Source organism: Lagopus leucura, unplaced genomic scaffold (genome assembly GCF_019238085.1).
Source record: "Lagopus leucura isolate 7727_CA_CO unplaced genomic scaffold, USGS_WTPT01 Super-Scaffold_100009, whole genome shotgun sequence".
Classification (NCBI taxonomy): domain Eukaryota; kingdom Metazoa; phylum Chordata; class Aves; order Galliformes; family Phasianidae; genus Lagopus; species Lagopus leucura.
The window spans coordinates 20,708,295-20,720,795 of NW_024962266.1; the positions used below are offsets into that span (position 1 = coordinate 20,708,295).

General features: G+C 55.2%; 2 protein-coding genes across 2 annotated transcripts in view; one reads left to right on the forward strand and one right to left on the reverse strand.

Annotated features, from left to right (window-relative positions):
• Positions 1-2,752, reverse strand: part of LOC122181051 (phosphatidylinositol 3-kinase regulatory subunit gamma) — a 57,754-nt gene extending 55,002 nt beyond the window's left edge. Inside the window, exon 1 of the mRNA XM_042873209.1 lies at positions 2,219-2,752. Within this exon, the coding sequence (XP_042729143.1) occupies positions 2,219-2,540 (322 nt within the window). The 5' untranslated portion in view covers positions 2,541-2,752. The remainder of the gene's footprint in view (positions 1-2,218) is intronic.
• Positions 2,753-5,594: 2,842 nt separating this feature from the next.
• Positions 5,595-9,479, forward strand: TSPAN1 (tetraspanin 1). The gene is made up of 8 exons (XM_042873871.1): positions 5,595-5,675; positions 5,835-5,899; positions 6,493-6,699; positions 6,963-7,037; positions 7,653-7,751; positions 8,069-8,209; positions 8,575-8,658; positions 8,873-9,479. Exons 2-8 carry the CDS (start codon positions 5,843-5,845, stop codon positions 8,924-8,926), a joined length of 717 nt encoding a protein of 238 aa, XP_042729805.1. The 5' UTR covers positions 5,595-5,675; positions 5,835-5,842; the 3' UTR covers positions 8,927-9,479.
• The last annotated feature ends 3,022 nt before the right edge of the window (positions 9,480-12,501 follow it).

Consider the following 12,501-nt stretch of genomic DNA (forward strand, 5'->3'; position numbering starts at 1 on the left):
AGTAATCTCTCACTTCCAACCAGTGATGTAATTAATATTTCTCAAGAGGACACATCAATCTGTTTGTGGATGCTCCATCCATCTATCCACCACCCATCCGTTCATCCATCTCTCTCCCCTCCAGGCTCCTTGGTTTGGGATCAGTCCTTCTGATGAACCTCTGCCTGTGCAGGTTATGCACCTGAGGTTGCCAGAGAGAGTGCCTCGATGGGATATCAGTGATGGCACAGAGGGTGCTGCTGTCACCCCTGGCTTGGCCATGCCTTCTGAGATCACCCATAGCACCGCTGGGGAATATACAACATCTGGAGAAGCTGATGTCTCAAAAGCTCTTCTGCCTGCTTTGTGCAGCCAGCTGATCTGTTTTAGTGGAATTGTATTAAAAAATAATGGTTAATTAAATAAAGGTGCTGTGCTTTCCACAAAAGCTGAGTTCAGTGTGACCAGCTTGCTCCCTATGTTTGTTCCCTCTTCCATTCAGAAGACTGAGAGGTCCTGGAGGTGATGCTCATGGGAGGTGATGTTCATGGGACAACCAGTCAGGGACACAATAGCCTCCAAGCTCCTAGGAAGACCCCATGCAGCAAACAGCACTTGGCTCCATACCAAAGCCATTTTTAGGAAGTTATTTAATTTTTAAAAGACCATTCCTTCCTGTGGTTCCAGCCCTGGCTCTGGGGCATGTCTTGGAAATGCATTTCTTTCCTTGTGGGCTGAGCCCTTCCTCTGGCTGGAGAAAACCCAGGTCACCCTGTTTGGGGTCCCAGGGGCCCCAGCTGGCCCTGCAGCTCAGCAGATGCTGTTCTTTTCCAAAAAAAACCTCCAAAGTTTGGAAGTTTTCATTATAGGGAAAATCCCATCAGCTAGAGGATTTTAATTCAAACCAACTTTTAGTTCAAAACCACTCATCATCCGGCAGAGAGATGTCTCCTGTCGCAGTGTCCCTGTGCCAGGTGACAGTGCTCACATCCCCATGCAGTGCCGAGGGGACAGGGACAGAGCATGCCCATAGGTGGCAGCACCCCTGCCCCAAACCTTGCTGGTAGCGGGTCAAAATCATCTTGGTTTTACCTATTTTGTTCGTTTTATTTGATTTTCCACTTACCCAAGCCTTGATACATGCAGTGTGGGAGAGGGTCTGTGGGGAGGTTGAGGACATGCTGGGGCCTGGGGGGTCAGTGGGAGACCCCCACCTGGGCTTTACATGTGAAGCAATGATTTTTTGGGGTAGAAGCTGCTGTTTTGGATTCCCTGACGTGCAGCCAAGCCCCTGCTTGCTGTTTCCCTGTGGGCTGGCAGCTCTCATTACCCAGAGGCTGGTGATGGATGGCCACGGACACACGGTCTGCATGACCGGGGTTGATCCCAAGATATCTGCCCTTCGGCACTGAGTTTGATAGGGCTCTGCCCTCTGAATAGCTCGGGGAAGAAGGCTGCTGGTGTGCCTCTGGGCTTAGCTGGGCAGGGGACACAGTATTCGTCCATCCAGGATGGCTGCACACAACTGCTCGCTCCTCCTTACCAGTGCCGCAGGAGCAGCAGGACTGTGGCTGCCTTGGTGCATTCAGGGCATGAACTGGGTGCATTCATGGGCAAACATTGTGTCACCCACATTTTGGCAAGGGAAGACAGAGGTAGCTCCCAGCCTCCCTGCTTGCAGGGAGCTGCAGGAGCTGCATGGCAAAGTCCATGGGCAGCAGGGTGGCAGCTGGCATCAGGGGATGTCGTCACCGGCAGCACTGCTGTGAGGGGGAGGGATGGGGGCAGCCAGGAGATGCTCTGTGCCCAGATCTCAGGCTGGATCCCACACAACTGAGAACAGCTGCAAAGCAGAGCCTGGAAACCTGCAGTAGACGCTATCCCTGCTCCCATCTCGCTGCTTCAGACAGCTCCCAGAGCAGAAAAGCAGCTCCCAGAATCTTACTGGGGTCCATCTGGGCCCTTCTAGCGGGCACAGCCCCAGACCCATGTTCTGCTCAATCCAAGGACTGAGCGGTCCCACTGCTGCTGTCTGGAACCATATTTTGGAGGGGACTCCTCACCAGCAAGTGCCCATTCTGCTCCTCCAGCCCTGCACAGCAGCGATTTCTCCTCTGTCACATCTCACAGGAAAAGAGGATCATAGTGTGCAGGAGTTGGAACTAGACGATCTTTGAGATCCCTTCTAAGCCAAGCCATTCTACGATTCACCCTAGGATTCCCCCATCCCCACACTCACCCCAGGGCTGGCCGGCGGGCACAGGGGTCCCGGCGGGCGGCGGGGGCAATGGCCGTGTCTTGGCCTTGGTGGTGCTGATGCACACGGGGCCCAGGTACTCCACGTAGGTGCCGGGGAAGTGTCCGCGCTCCTTGGTGCGCTCGTTGAGGCCGTGCAGCCAGCCCTTGGGGCTGCGCTCGTCCCCGTCCTTGTAGTTGGGGGCAGAGAGTAGTGCAGCCCTGCTGACAGTCAGCACGTCCCCAGGGCTCAGCGCCAGGTCCTCCTCCCGGTCCTTCTGGTATTCATAGAGCGCACGGTACTGCAGCCCCTCTGAGGAGGCCATGGAGGGGATGCAGCAGGGAATGGCAGCGAGGAAGAAGAGATTGTTGCCTTGGAGAAGGTACCCTGACTCCTCCAGTCCCAAAATTCCACGCTGATGCTCAGTGAGGTTGGCTCAGGGATCACTGTGGTGTGAGCAAACGCCGCAGACCCACGCGCTGTCCCCTTCTCAGCCAGGTCTCCTTCCACCCTTCATCCTCCTGGTGCTGGGCTGCTCTGCTGGGGAAAAATGCAGCTCATCGGTGCCCCCAGCCCATGCCTTGCCCCCACCCAGCACTGAGCAAAACCATAGCCGGGCCAGCACTGCTGCTGTCACGCACCGAGAAAGTACGGCAAGTCCGGAAAGTAGGGCAAGAGATCAAGCAACGTGCTTTTAAAATAGACACACGGGCTGAGCAGCCGCCCTGCAGCCCCGGAACAGCACACGGGGTTGTGCAAAAATACAGGATTTTAGTGATTTCTTTTGTTGTTGTCGTTGTTGTTAATTTTATTTTATTTTTTTCCTTAATGGCTTTTAAATATCTCTGACATGTAACGGCAGGGAAAGAACCCCTTCTGCCTCTAGGATTGAAGTTAATTTGTTTGTTTATATATTTATGGACTAATTTTTATTTATTTATTTATTTATAAATATCCCTCGGGCAGATAACAGCAGGGAAATCCCCCACCCCCACCACCCCCACCACCCCTTATTTCCCTACGGGGAGATGGATGCAGGCGGCTGCTGAGCTCTCTGTCCATCCATCCATCCATCCATCCGTCCACCCATCCGCCCGCTGCACCCCCCCCCCCCGCGCCTTACCGGGCTCTGAGGCTGCCCCGGCCCCGGGGGGCGGCAGCGGGGAGCGGGGAGCGGGAGCGGAGCCGGCCCGGCCCCGGCGAGCAGCGCCGGGCGGTGATGTCAGCGTCCCCTCCTCCCGCCCGCCGGCACCGCAGCGCGGGGGGGGGGGGGGGGGGGCGGGCGGGCGGCGGGGGGGGGGGGGGGGGGCATGCCGCCTGCCTGCCTGGTGAAGGGAGGAGGTGATCGTGGGGATGGGGTGAGCCGGAGGGTCCCGTCGGGATTGGCTGGAGCTGATGGCAGCTCTAATATTGGAGCAAGGGGAGCAATGTGGTGTTGGGGGAATAGGGGTGATGGGCTGCAGGTCTCATGTCTCAGCATCCAACCCATGCTCTGGGTACCCATTCCTTGGGAACCCATCCCATAGACACCATCCCTTGGGCAATTATCCTTCAAGCACCCATAATTGGACACCCACTGTTGGGCATCTAAGCCTTGGACACTGATGCCATTGGTACCTGCTCCTTGAACACTCATCCCTTGGGTACTCACGCTGTGGCACCCACCCCTTGGGCACCCGTCCTTCAGACATCCTCTCCATGGACATTCATCCCTTGGACATCCATCCCTTGGACATCCATCTTTTGGGCAACTCCTTCGAGCACCCAACATTGGTCACCTATGGTTGGATATTCATCCCTTGAACACCTATTCCTTGGACACCTACCCTTTGAGCACCCACCTTTTGGGAACCCACCCCTTTGGACACCCACCCCTTTGGACATGCATTCCCGTGGCACTCATCCTTCGGACTCCACCCTTTGGACCCCATCCTTTGGGCGGTCATCTCTCAGCCATGCAGGGGCCATGGGGAGCTGCCATAGAGAACCACAGCCCAGGGATGCTCCGCTTCCTCTCTCTCATTTACCCAGAAATGTTTCCCAGTCCAGGGTAAGGGTCAGGCACCCCATGAAACAACACAAGGCAGCACTCCTGCATGCAGAGAGGCTCCTTAAAAATGAACGAGGCAGTGATTAAGATTTAATAGGGCAGAACTTAATGGAGGGGGCTGGAACAGCAAAGCTCCTGGCTCAGTCATGCAGGGCTGTGCCCACCAGCAGCCTGTACCCAGGGTACTGCAGCTACATGCAACGAAAGCACCAGATCTCAGCTCTGTGTGCCTGGGAACCTCAGCAGAGCTGTTTCATTTGGGTATGGCTGAGATATCCAAATATTTGGCTGCCAGGAGGACACATCCCATCTATTTCTGCACTTTCTTCCCTGGAGCTATACCTACAGGACAGGAATTAGTGCAGCCAAAGGGCAGCCCTTGGTGTGAGCATCTCCGGGGGATGCCCTCAAGGCAACCACCTCAGCTCTCCTTGTTCCCCACTTCGCTTTGGGAAACCCTGGTGTGATCCCAGACATGGCTGTAGCTAAATGGAGCATAAATGCATGGCTTCTAATGTGGTGGGGTGAGTGAGGCTGCAAACATGGAGCTGAGTGTTCCCAGCTGGAGAAATTGAGAAATAGGGTTTGATTGCCACTGTACACCAGCTGGTGTCACTCCTGATCCCTGTCCTCCCAGCACCCCAGGTACTGGGACAGATGGGCAGATGTTCCCAGCCGCAAACTGATGCTCACTGAGCTGGGGCCACCCCAAAATCCCACCATGCCCAGGCTGCATGCCCTGCTCTCCATGGCCCCACATGGGGTTTGTTACCCTGTGCTTCCCAGGGAGGGAAACTGAGGCGCAGCTCAGTCAGTGTCCCCACGGACATTAATCAAAGCAAGCCTCGCTGGTTGGGATGGACACGGGAATGCCACCGGGCTTGTCCTACTGTGGGCAGGCCAGGAGAGCCAGAAAATCCAGCCCTGGTTCCTAATAGGACAGTGGGGAGCACGCATCTCCAGGTGCGTGGGCAGGTGGGGGTGGGAAGCAGCCACAGCAGCACGTCCCGGGATTTTCCCCGGGGCTGTGAATGGAACTCCTTCATTGCAAATATTTATGAAATTGCCACAATTATTTGTGTGCCAGCAAAATTCTGCTCCCCGAGCAGCACTTAGCGATGGCTCCAACTCCCCCCCAACCCAACCCAGCTCCCAGAGGAGGCGGTGATGGACGCAGGCAGCAGGCGGGCAGGGTGGCTCGGGCAGCAGAGGGCAGCAAGGCACCGAGCACCTCGTCGAGGGCCCTCGTGGCTTTGCCAGCCCCAGGGGGTGGCCCTATGGTGGTGGGGGGAGCTCTATCGGAGGAGGCGGGCGCTGCTCGGGCGTCCCCCGCTTAAAGGGCGGCGGGGCGGCGTGGGGCGGCAGAGTCGTAGCGTTGGGTTGGGATTGCTGGGGCTGTTCGCTGCTCAGGTAGGAGGGGGAGGGTGTTGTGGGAGGGAGCCGCTGTGGGGATGGGCTCTGGTAGGGCTGGGAGGGGGCTCGGTGCGGTTCTCTGTGCCCTAAACCCCAAGGAGGGAGGTTGGTGCTGGGTGTGGGATCCCGCTGGTAACGTCCATCTGCTCTCTCCAGGTGCAAACATGGGGTGCTTCACGTTCATCAAGGTCATGATGATCCTCTTCAACCTGATCATATTTGTAAGTGCTCTGGTGGCTGTCCCTTTCCAGAGTGACCTGGGCCCATGCAGCTGGGATGGGGATACTGTGTGACTGGATGATTGTAGTTGTCTTTTCCAGCCTTAATGATTCCATGTGTGCCCTAATATTGTGGGGTCTCCTGCTCCCATGGTCTGTCTAAAGCTCGGTGAGGGAAAGCAGAGGACAGTGCAGGGCTTTGGGGACAGTGTTTGTTGCATCAGCCAACCTGAGTTTGAGTCTGTCCGTGTGCTGAGCTCTGGTGGGGCGCCCAGGAGCCCCAGTGTTGTTGGGTCCCACCTGCTGGGCTCTATGTAGGGCAGCAGTGATTGCGGCTCAGGTGATGGAGGACTCTGTGGGTCTGGTGAGGAGGATGAGCCTGGTGGGATGGGAGATGGGATGGGATGGAAGCAGCCCCTGTGAGGAATGTGAGTTAAAATGGGAGCTGCTGAGATGTGCAAAACACACCTGGCTGATGCAAATCAACTGCTTGAAGTCCCCCAAAATAACATCATGGAGCAACAAGGCTGTTCCTCTCATCAAGAACCCCCCCAACTCCTCAAGCTCAGAAGCTGACACCTCTCTCTTCTCCCCAGCTCGGTGGTGGGACCCTCCTGGGCATTGGTATCTGGGTCACAGTGGATGGCAAGTCCTTCTTGGATATATTTGGGTCGCTTTCATCTAGCGTCATGCAGGTTGTGAATGTGAGCTACTTCCTCATCGTCATTGGGTGCATCTTGGTGGTGATCGGCTTCCTTGGGTGCTGCAGTGCCCAGAAGGAGAGCAAATGTCTTCTGATGACGGTAAGGATCTGTCAGTGCTTAGTTATGCTTTACCAATCCTTGTTGGATGTGGGTTGCTGGTGTGGGAGGTCTGGGAGATAGACTTCTCCACGGTAATGCCCTCCTGGGGTGTTCCCATATCATGGAGAGTTGGGTGAGCCTTGCAAAGACAATGCTGAGCTCGAACTCTGCCCTGGAAAGGGTGGTATTGGTCACTGGGAAATGGGTGGGTTTCTGGGAGGGGCACCTGTTGTTCTGACCTCCTTCCCCTTGCTGTATCCTAGTTTTTCTCAGTGGTGCTGATCATCTTCATTGCTGAAATTGCTGCTGCTGTGGTGGTTCTTGTCTACACAAGTGTTGTGAGTGGCATACCTAATTCTTGGGCTGGGCTGCTTTGGGAAAACAAGAGGGACGTCAGCCACCTGCCTATGTGGACAGGTGGGGATGGCCTGGCCATGTGGAGGGGCCGTCCAAGGAGCAGGGAGTGGGGGTTCCCATTGCCCTAAAGAAACAGGGGCTATCGTATAAGTTTTACCCATTTCTTTCTTTCAAACACCTCAGTCTAACATCAGCCAAGGCTGGATATCTCATGGTAGGAGTCACACAGGAGAAGTCCCTAATGCTTCGTGCTAAGCAAACCAACCCCTTATTATGCACTGGAAAATCCACCTGGGGAGAAAAGTGACTACTGCCAACCCATGTGCTCTGCTTCATTAGACACAGGAGAAGTCAACCGCAGGGCAAACGTCATTCCTGGCTCCCTGGGTTGTGTGACTCACTGTGCGTGGCCTCGCTGCCAAAACGTGCGGTTAGGGAGGTTGTCCAGCTGCCGTCGGGCTGATGCGGTGTGATGTGCTCTGGGTCCGATTGGCCTCGTCCCTATGGGCTGAAACCAGTAGGGGCATGGGCGGCTCTTGGCTTCATGGAGCTCACCGGGATCTTCTCTGATGGTGTTTCTGTGCCTCTTCCTGCAGGCAGAGACGCTCCTGTCAGAATTGGTGACTCCTGTCCTGAAGGAGAAGTATGGGAAGGATGATGCTCTCACACAGATCTGGAACGTCACCATGAATGAGGTGCGCTGAGCCCAGGAGCCTGCACCCCTGGGTCGGGGCCGTGATGCTTCCAGCACAGGCCTGGTGGTGGCCCAGATGGGCTTATGGGGTAGAGATGGGGTTCTGCTCTGACCCTGCTTGGGGTCCAGAGGTCCCACGGCTGGGGCAAGAGCTGTTCCAGAATGTGGGGTGTTGCTCCTTGAACTCCCAGTGAGCTGGGCTGAGGGGGGTGATCTCCTCCATGGGGCAAAGAGGGCCTAGGAGGAGCATCTGGTGGGAGTATGAGCACAGAGACTTGTTGGAAACTCACCATCCCTCTCTCTCTTTCTCCCTTTTAGTTCCGCTGCTGTGGCCTAAATAACTACACAGACTTTGAGAACTCCCCATGGTATTTACAGAACAACAACAACTTCCCAAGTCCCTGCTGCAACTTTGTGTCGCCGTGCACCAGTGCAGAGGCAGCACAAGCCAACGTCTCGGTATGAACACATGAGCAGCTCTGACCTTCCAGCAGCACCCAATTTGGGGGGGCATGGGGGGAGGAATCCATCCTTCACCTCCAGCCTGAGTCCTGTTGTTTTTGTGTTGGGTCCCTCGGGGATGTGGTGGCTTTGGCCTGTTCGCAGTGGAGATGAACGTGCTGCTCTCATTGCCTGGTTCTAAATCCCCCAATTTCCTCATCCCAGGGGGATGAGATGAATTGTCCTCTGGAACCTCCAGGCCATCTCCATGGTCATGAAGTTCTGGGCTTGGGAACCTGCTGTATCTCCCTGGGACAGTGGGTCTCTGTGGCTGGGGGATCGCAGCCACTTGCTCACGCTCACCACTTGGTTGCCTTCCTCAGGGTTGTTTTGATCAGATCCTAGAAGAAATCAGGACAAACGCAGATGTGGTGGGTGGTGTGGCTGCTGGCATTGCTGCCCTGGAGGTGAGTCCCCAGGCCTTGCCATACTGCTCCCTCCTTATTCCTTGGGGGCTGGTGCAGCCCTGTGGGCCACCATCTGCCCTAGGGTGGCTACTGAGCCTTCCTCCCTCTGCACACCTGCCTCTTCCTCCTCATGGGTGCTTCGACTGGGTGCTGTGGGCTTGTGTCCCCATGCTGGAGGCACAGCTGGGACTCTGACTCTCCTTTTTCCTTCCAGCTTGCAGCCATGGTGGTCTCTATGTACCTGTACTGCTACCTGGACAAGAAGTGACCCTGCGAGGCAGCAAGAATCCATACCCTCCCCTGCCCTGTGTTGGGGTGCTCCTGAGGGCCCTGCTGCTCCCCGGGCCTGATGCTGTCCCATGCACTGTGATTTATAGCTGTGGTTTGATCTACTGAGCTGGGATCTGTAGAGTTTATACATTGTATATTTTTGTACTGATATGCATCTGTACATAGAGATTTTTGTTGTTTTGGAGGGAGGAGCGCTGGATCTGATCTGCTGAGACCAGCAGGAGGTAGGGCACAGGCTGAGCTCAGGGCTGTGAAACAGGCGCTGGCCTGGCCCTGCCCAACCCCTGTGGGCAGGTGGCCTTGGTGCTTCTGCCATGCTGGCACCTCCCTGTCCCCAGCCCTGTGCATGGGGCTGGTGCTTGCCCAGGGGCTGACATCTGCGCACTGCTGGCCGGAACCCTGCTCTGTGCTGCCCCTGCCCTGACATGAAGCGTAGCTCTGCTCCTGCACCCTGCTGTGATTTCAGCGTGAATTTGTGCTGTAAAGGAAAAGAAGAAATGATAATAAAAATCATCTTGGATATAAATCAATTTCTGCTGTGTTCAATAAACTCCTGTTCCTGCAGCTTCCTTCTACCTGTACCTGCTCTGCCTTCTCAGTGCTGAAACCCAACAGGGCTGTGTTTGCACAACAGTTACGGTTGGGAGCTGTGCAGCTCGCTTGCCCTCTGCCAGAGTCCTTCTGTGTTCTAAGCAGGACTGGAGCTGCAGGGGATTTTTCCTGGTGTCTGTGTAACCCAGTCCCCCCTGCAAACAGCCTTGGTACAACCGTGCTCCTGGGAGCTGAGCCCAGTGGGATGGGAGGGTGTCTGGCATTCCTGAAGCAGAAGCAGCCTGTCCTCTTGCAAATGCCCCCCTATTGGGATTTCAACCCGTTTTCAACTGCCATCCCATGAGGCTTTAATGCTGCATTCTGCCAGCCCTGTCCCCACTGCAGGGCCGGTTGTGGGACAGGTGCAGGACCTACTCCCACCCTGGGTGATTCAGCCTGGGGCTGTGCCCCATGGGAAGGGCTGCCATTCTTCCTCCTCTTTCTCAGCAATAGTACCGGTCCCAGTTTCACCACAACCCGTGACCTCAGGGCTGACGTCAGCGCTTTTTGTTCATAGTGTCCCATGCCGAGCAATGGAAGTGCTGGCACTGCCTCAACCCTTCCTGGAGGTGCAGGTGTAGCCCGTCCCCATGCTGGTGCAGGAGGTTTCTGCGGGCGATGCAGTTTCTGTGGCACTGTGTGATCCCCTCTGCCCGCAGGAACTTGAAAGACCAGTCTCTCCTTCCGGATGCGAATGGAGGCAAGGAGGAGACCAGTTCCTCCCTTCACTCTTCGGGGCTCAGCTCCTCCCATGTCTGTGGGGCAGCCATGGAGCAGAAGGTGTGAACCTGCCACAGGGGTGAGTGTCCCTGGTGGAAGGAGGACTCCATCCCTATGGGTTGGAAGCCCTGGCCCTGTGTATGGTGTTTTCATAGAATCACTTTTTCATAGAATCACACAATCATTGAGGTTGGAAAAGACCATGAAGATCACACAGTCCAATTTCAACCCACCCTACTGCGCCCACTGCAATTGTCCCTCAGTGTCACATCCCCACGGTTCTCAAACACTTCCAGGAATGGGAATTCCCCCACCTCCCTGGGCAGCTGTGCCAGTGCCCGGTAGTGCTGTGACATCAGCAGGTAAGGCCAAACACCTTGGGTGCATGTGACAACAGCAGAATCTTCCTTATTGTCCATGGTGATGTTCTTGGCCTTGCGTTCCAGACAGCTGATGGGATGTGTGTGCATCTGGGTGCGAGTGCTGCCAGTAGCATTGCCTTGCACAGGGCTGAACCATGGGGTACAGCAACCTCCAGTCTCATATCCACCAGCCACGTATCTTCCAGCCCCTCTGGCCACTTGGCTTTGCTCTGACCAGTGAGCTGGTGGTGGGGACATGAGCAGGGTTTGCTTTTTGCAAAGAAATCATAGAATCATTAAGATTGGAAAAGGCCTGTCAGATCACCCAGGCCAGCCTCACCCCACCTCACCATGCCCACTGACCACATCCCTCAGCGTCACAGCTCCACCTGTGGTTCCTGAACACCAAGGATGATGACCCCACCACCTCTCTGGGCAGCTCGTGCATCACAATTCTTTCTGAATAGAATTTTTTTCCTAATATCCAACCCAAACCAGTTGTGTTTGCTGCTGCTTTCTCCCATCTGCTGCCACACCCCAAGCTCTCAAGCAATAGAGACCATCCTCTGATGCTCTCTTTGCCCCTGGTATCTGCTTTATGGGCTCAAATGGAAAATTCGACCCTACTTGAAAAGCAAGACAGAATCTATTGGGACGGGCAGAACTGCTTTCACACCTGGGAGCCCCAGAGTGGGGCTGGTGCACCTGGTGAGATAGGTGCCACACACCAGCCAAAAACCCTGGATGCGTTTGCTACCAACATCATGTGCACTGGGGCAGGGTGCCAGGCAGGGCTTGGCTCTGGAGGAAATGAGCTTACTGCTTCTTTTTAGTTACCTTTGGTGGGGGCCAGTGACAATTGTCAGGAGGAGGAAGAATTGCAGCTGTTACACATTGTGCCCATAAAGAATGCAAATGAAAAACAAAGCAAACTCATCCATACTGCCTGTCCCAGAAGTGCCAGCTGTGAAGACATCCCCTCCTAATGTTCCCATTGGAGAGCAGAGGACACCCTCGAAGGGCATGGGAGAAGTGAGGTATTGCCACCTTCACCTGCTCCTTCTTCCTCCTTCTCACCCCACGATAACCCCCTGGGGCTGCTGCAGGTGTGGGTGCTTCCAGGCAGCTCCATGCCCAGATTTATGGCAGGGCTATCAGATAAGACAGGGATAGCAGAAATGCAGGGTGTTAGAGCTGATATCAAAGCTGCTGGGTTAATCGTTAACGCTGTGCTGGGCAGGACGCAGCATAATAAAGTTCCAGTAACAATCCTCAATGCCCAGTTGAAGATTAATTTGCTCCCAGGCTTTATTGTATATGGATGGGAGGTGGCCCATGGGAGGGGCACGACCATGCTGGGCACTTGGGGACAGTCCACTGCCACTGGGACCAATGGAAAAAGTCTTTTCTTGGGGGCAGTTTAGGCACCTTGCCATCCCTCGACACCTTGGTGCCAGGGCTCTCTGTGAAGCAGAGGGTGTAAAAATGGGAAATCTGCTCTCCAAGTTGGGATAAACTTGGTTTCAATGCCTCTCTTGCAAGAACAGGGCCAGGGCCAGCGTGTCCCAGGCACTGGCACCCCTACAGCATGGAGAAGTCTTTACCTATGAGGATCAGGACATCATCCCATCCTCCTGTCTTTGCCTTGAGGAACACCTCCCTCCATCCATGGAGCCATATTAATCAGCATTGCACTGAGGGCATTTCATGCTCCTCCAGGACCTGTGGGTACTGAGATGCCTACAGAACAAACATGATGCAAGAAGAAAAGCCACCAGAAATTATGCAAAATTACTCTTTCCCTCCCACCCCCAAGTTCTGGAAAGGTCAGATTTCATGCCAAGACTATTTTGCTTTTGTTTAATTATCAGCCAGCTCC

Coding starts and splice junctions, on each gene's coding strand:
- TSPAN1 (XM_042873871.1), top strand. CDS start 5,843: ATGGGGTGCTTCACGTTCATCAAGGTCATGATGATCCTCTTCAACCTG. Junction 5,900..6,492: donor TCTTCAACCTGATCATATTT/GTAAGTGCTCTG, acceptor TCTTCTCCCCAG/CTCGGTGGTGGGACCCTCCT. Junction 7,038..7,652: donor TTCTTGTCTACACAAGTGTT/GTGAGTGGCATA, acceptor CTCTTCCTGCAG/GCAGAGACGCTCCTGTCAGA.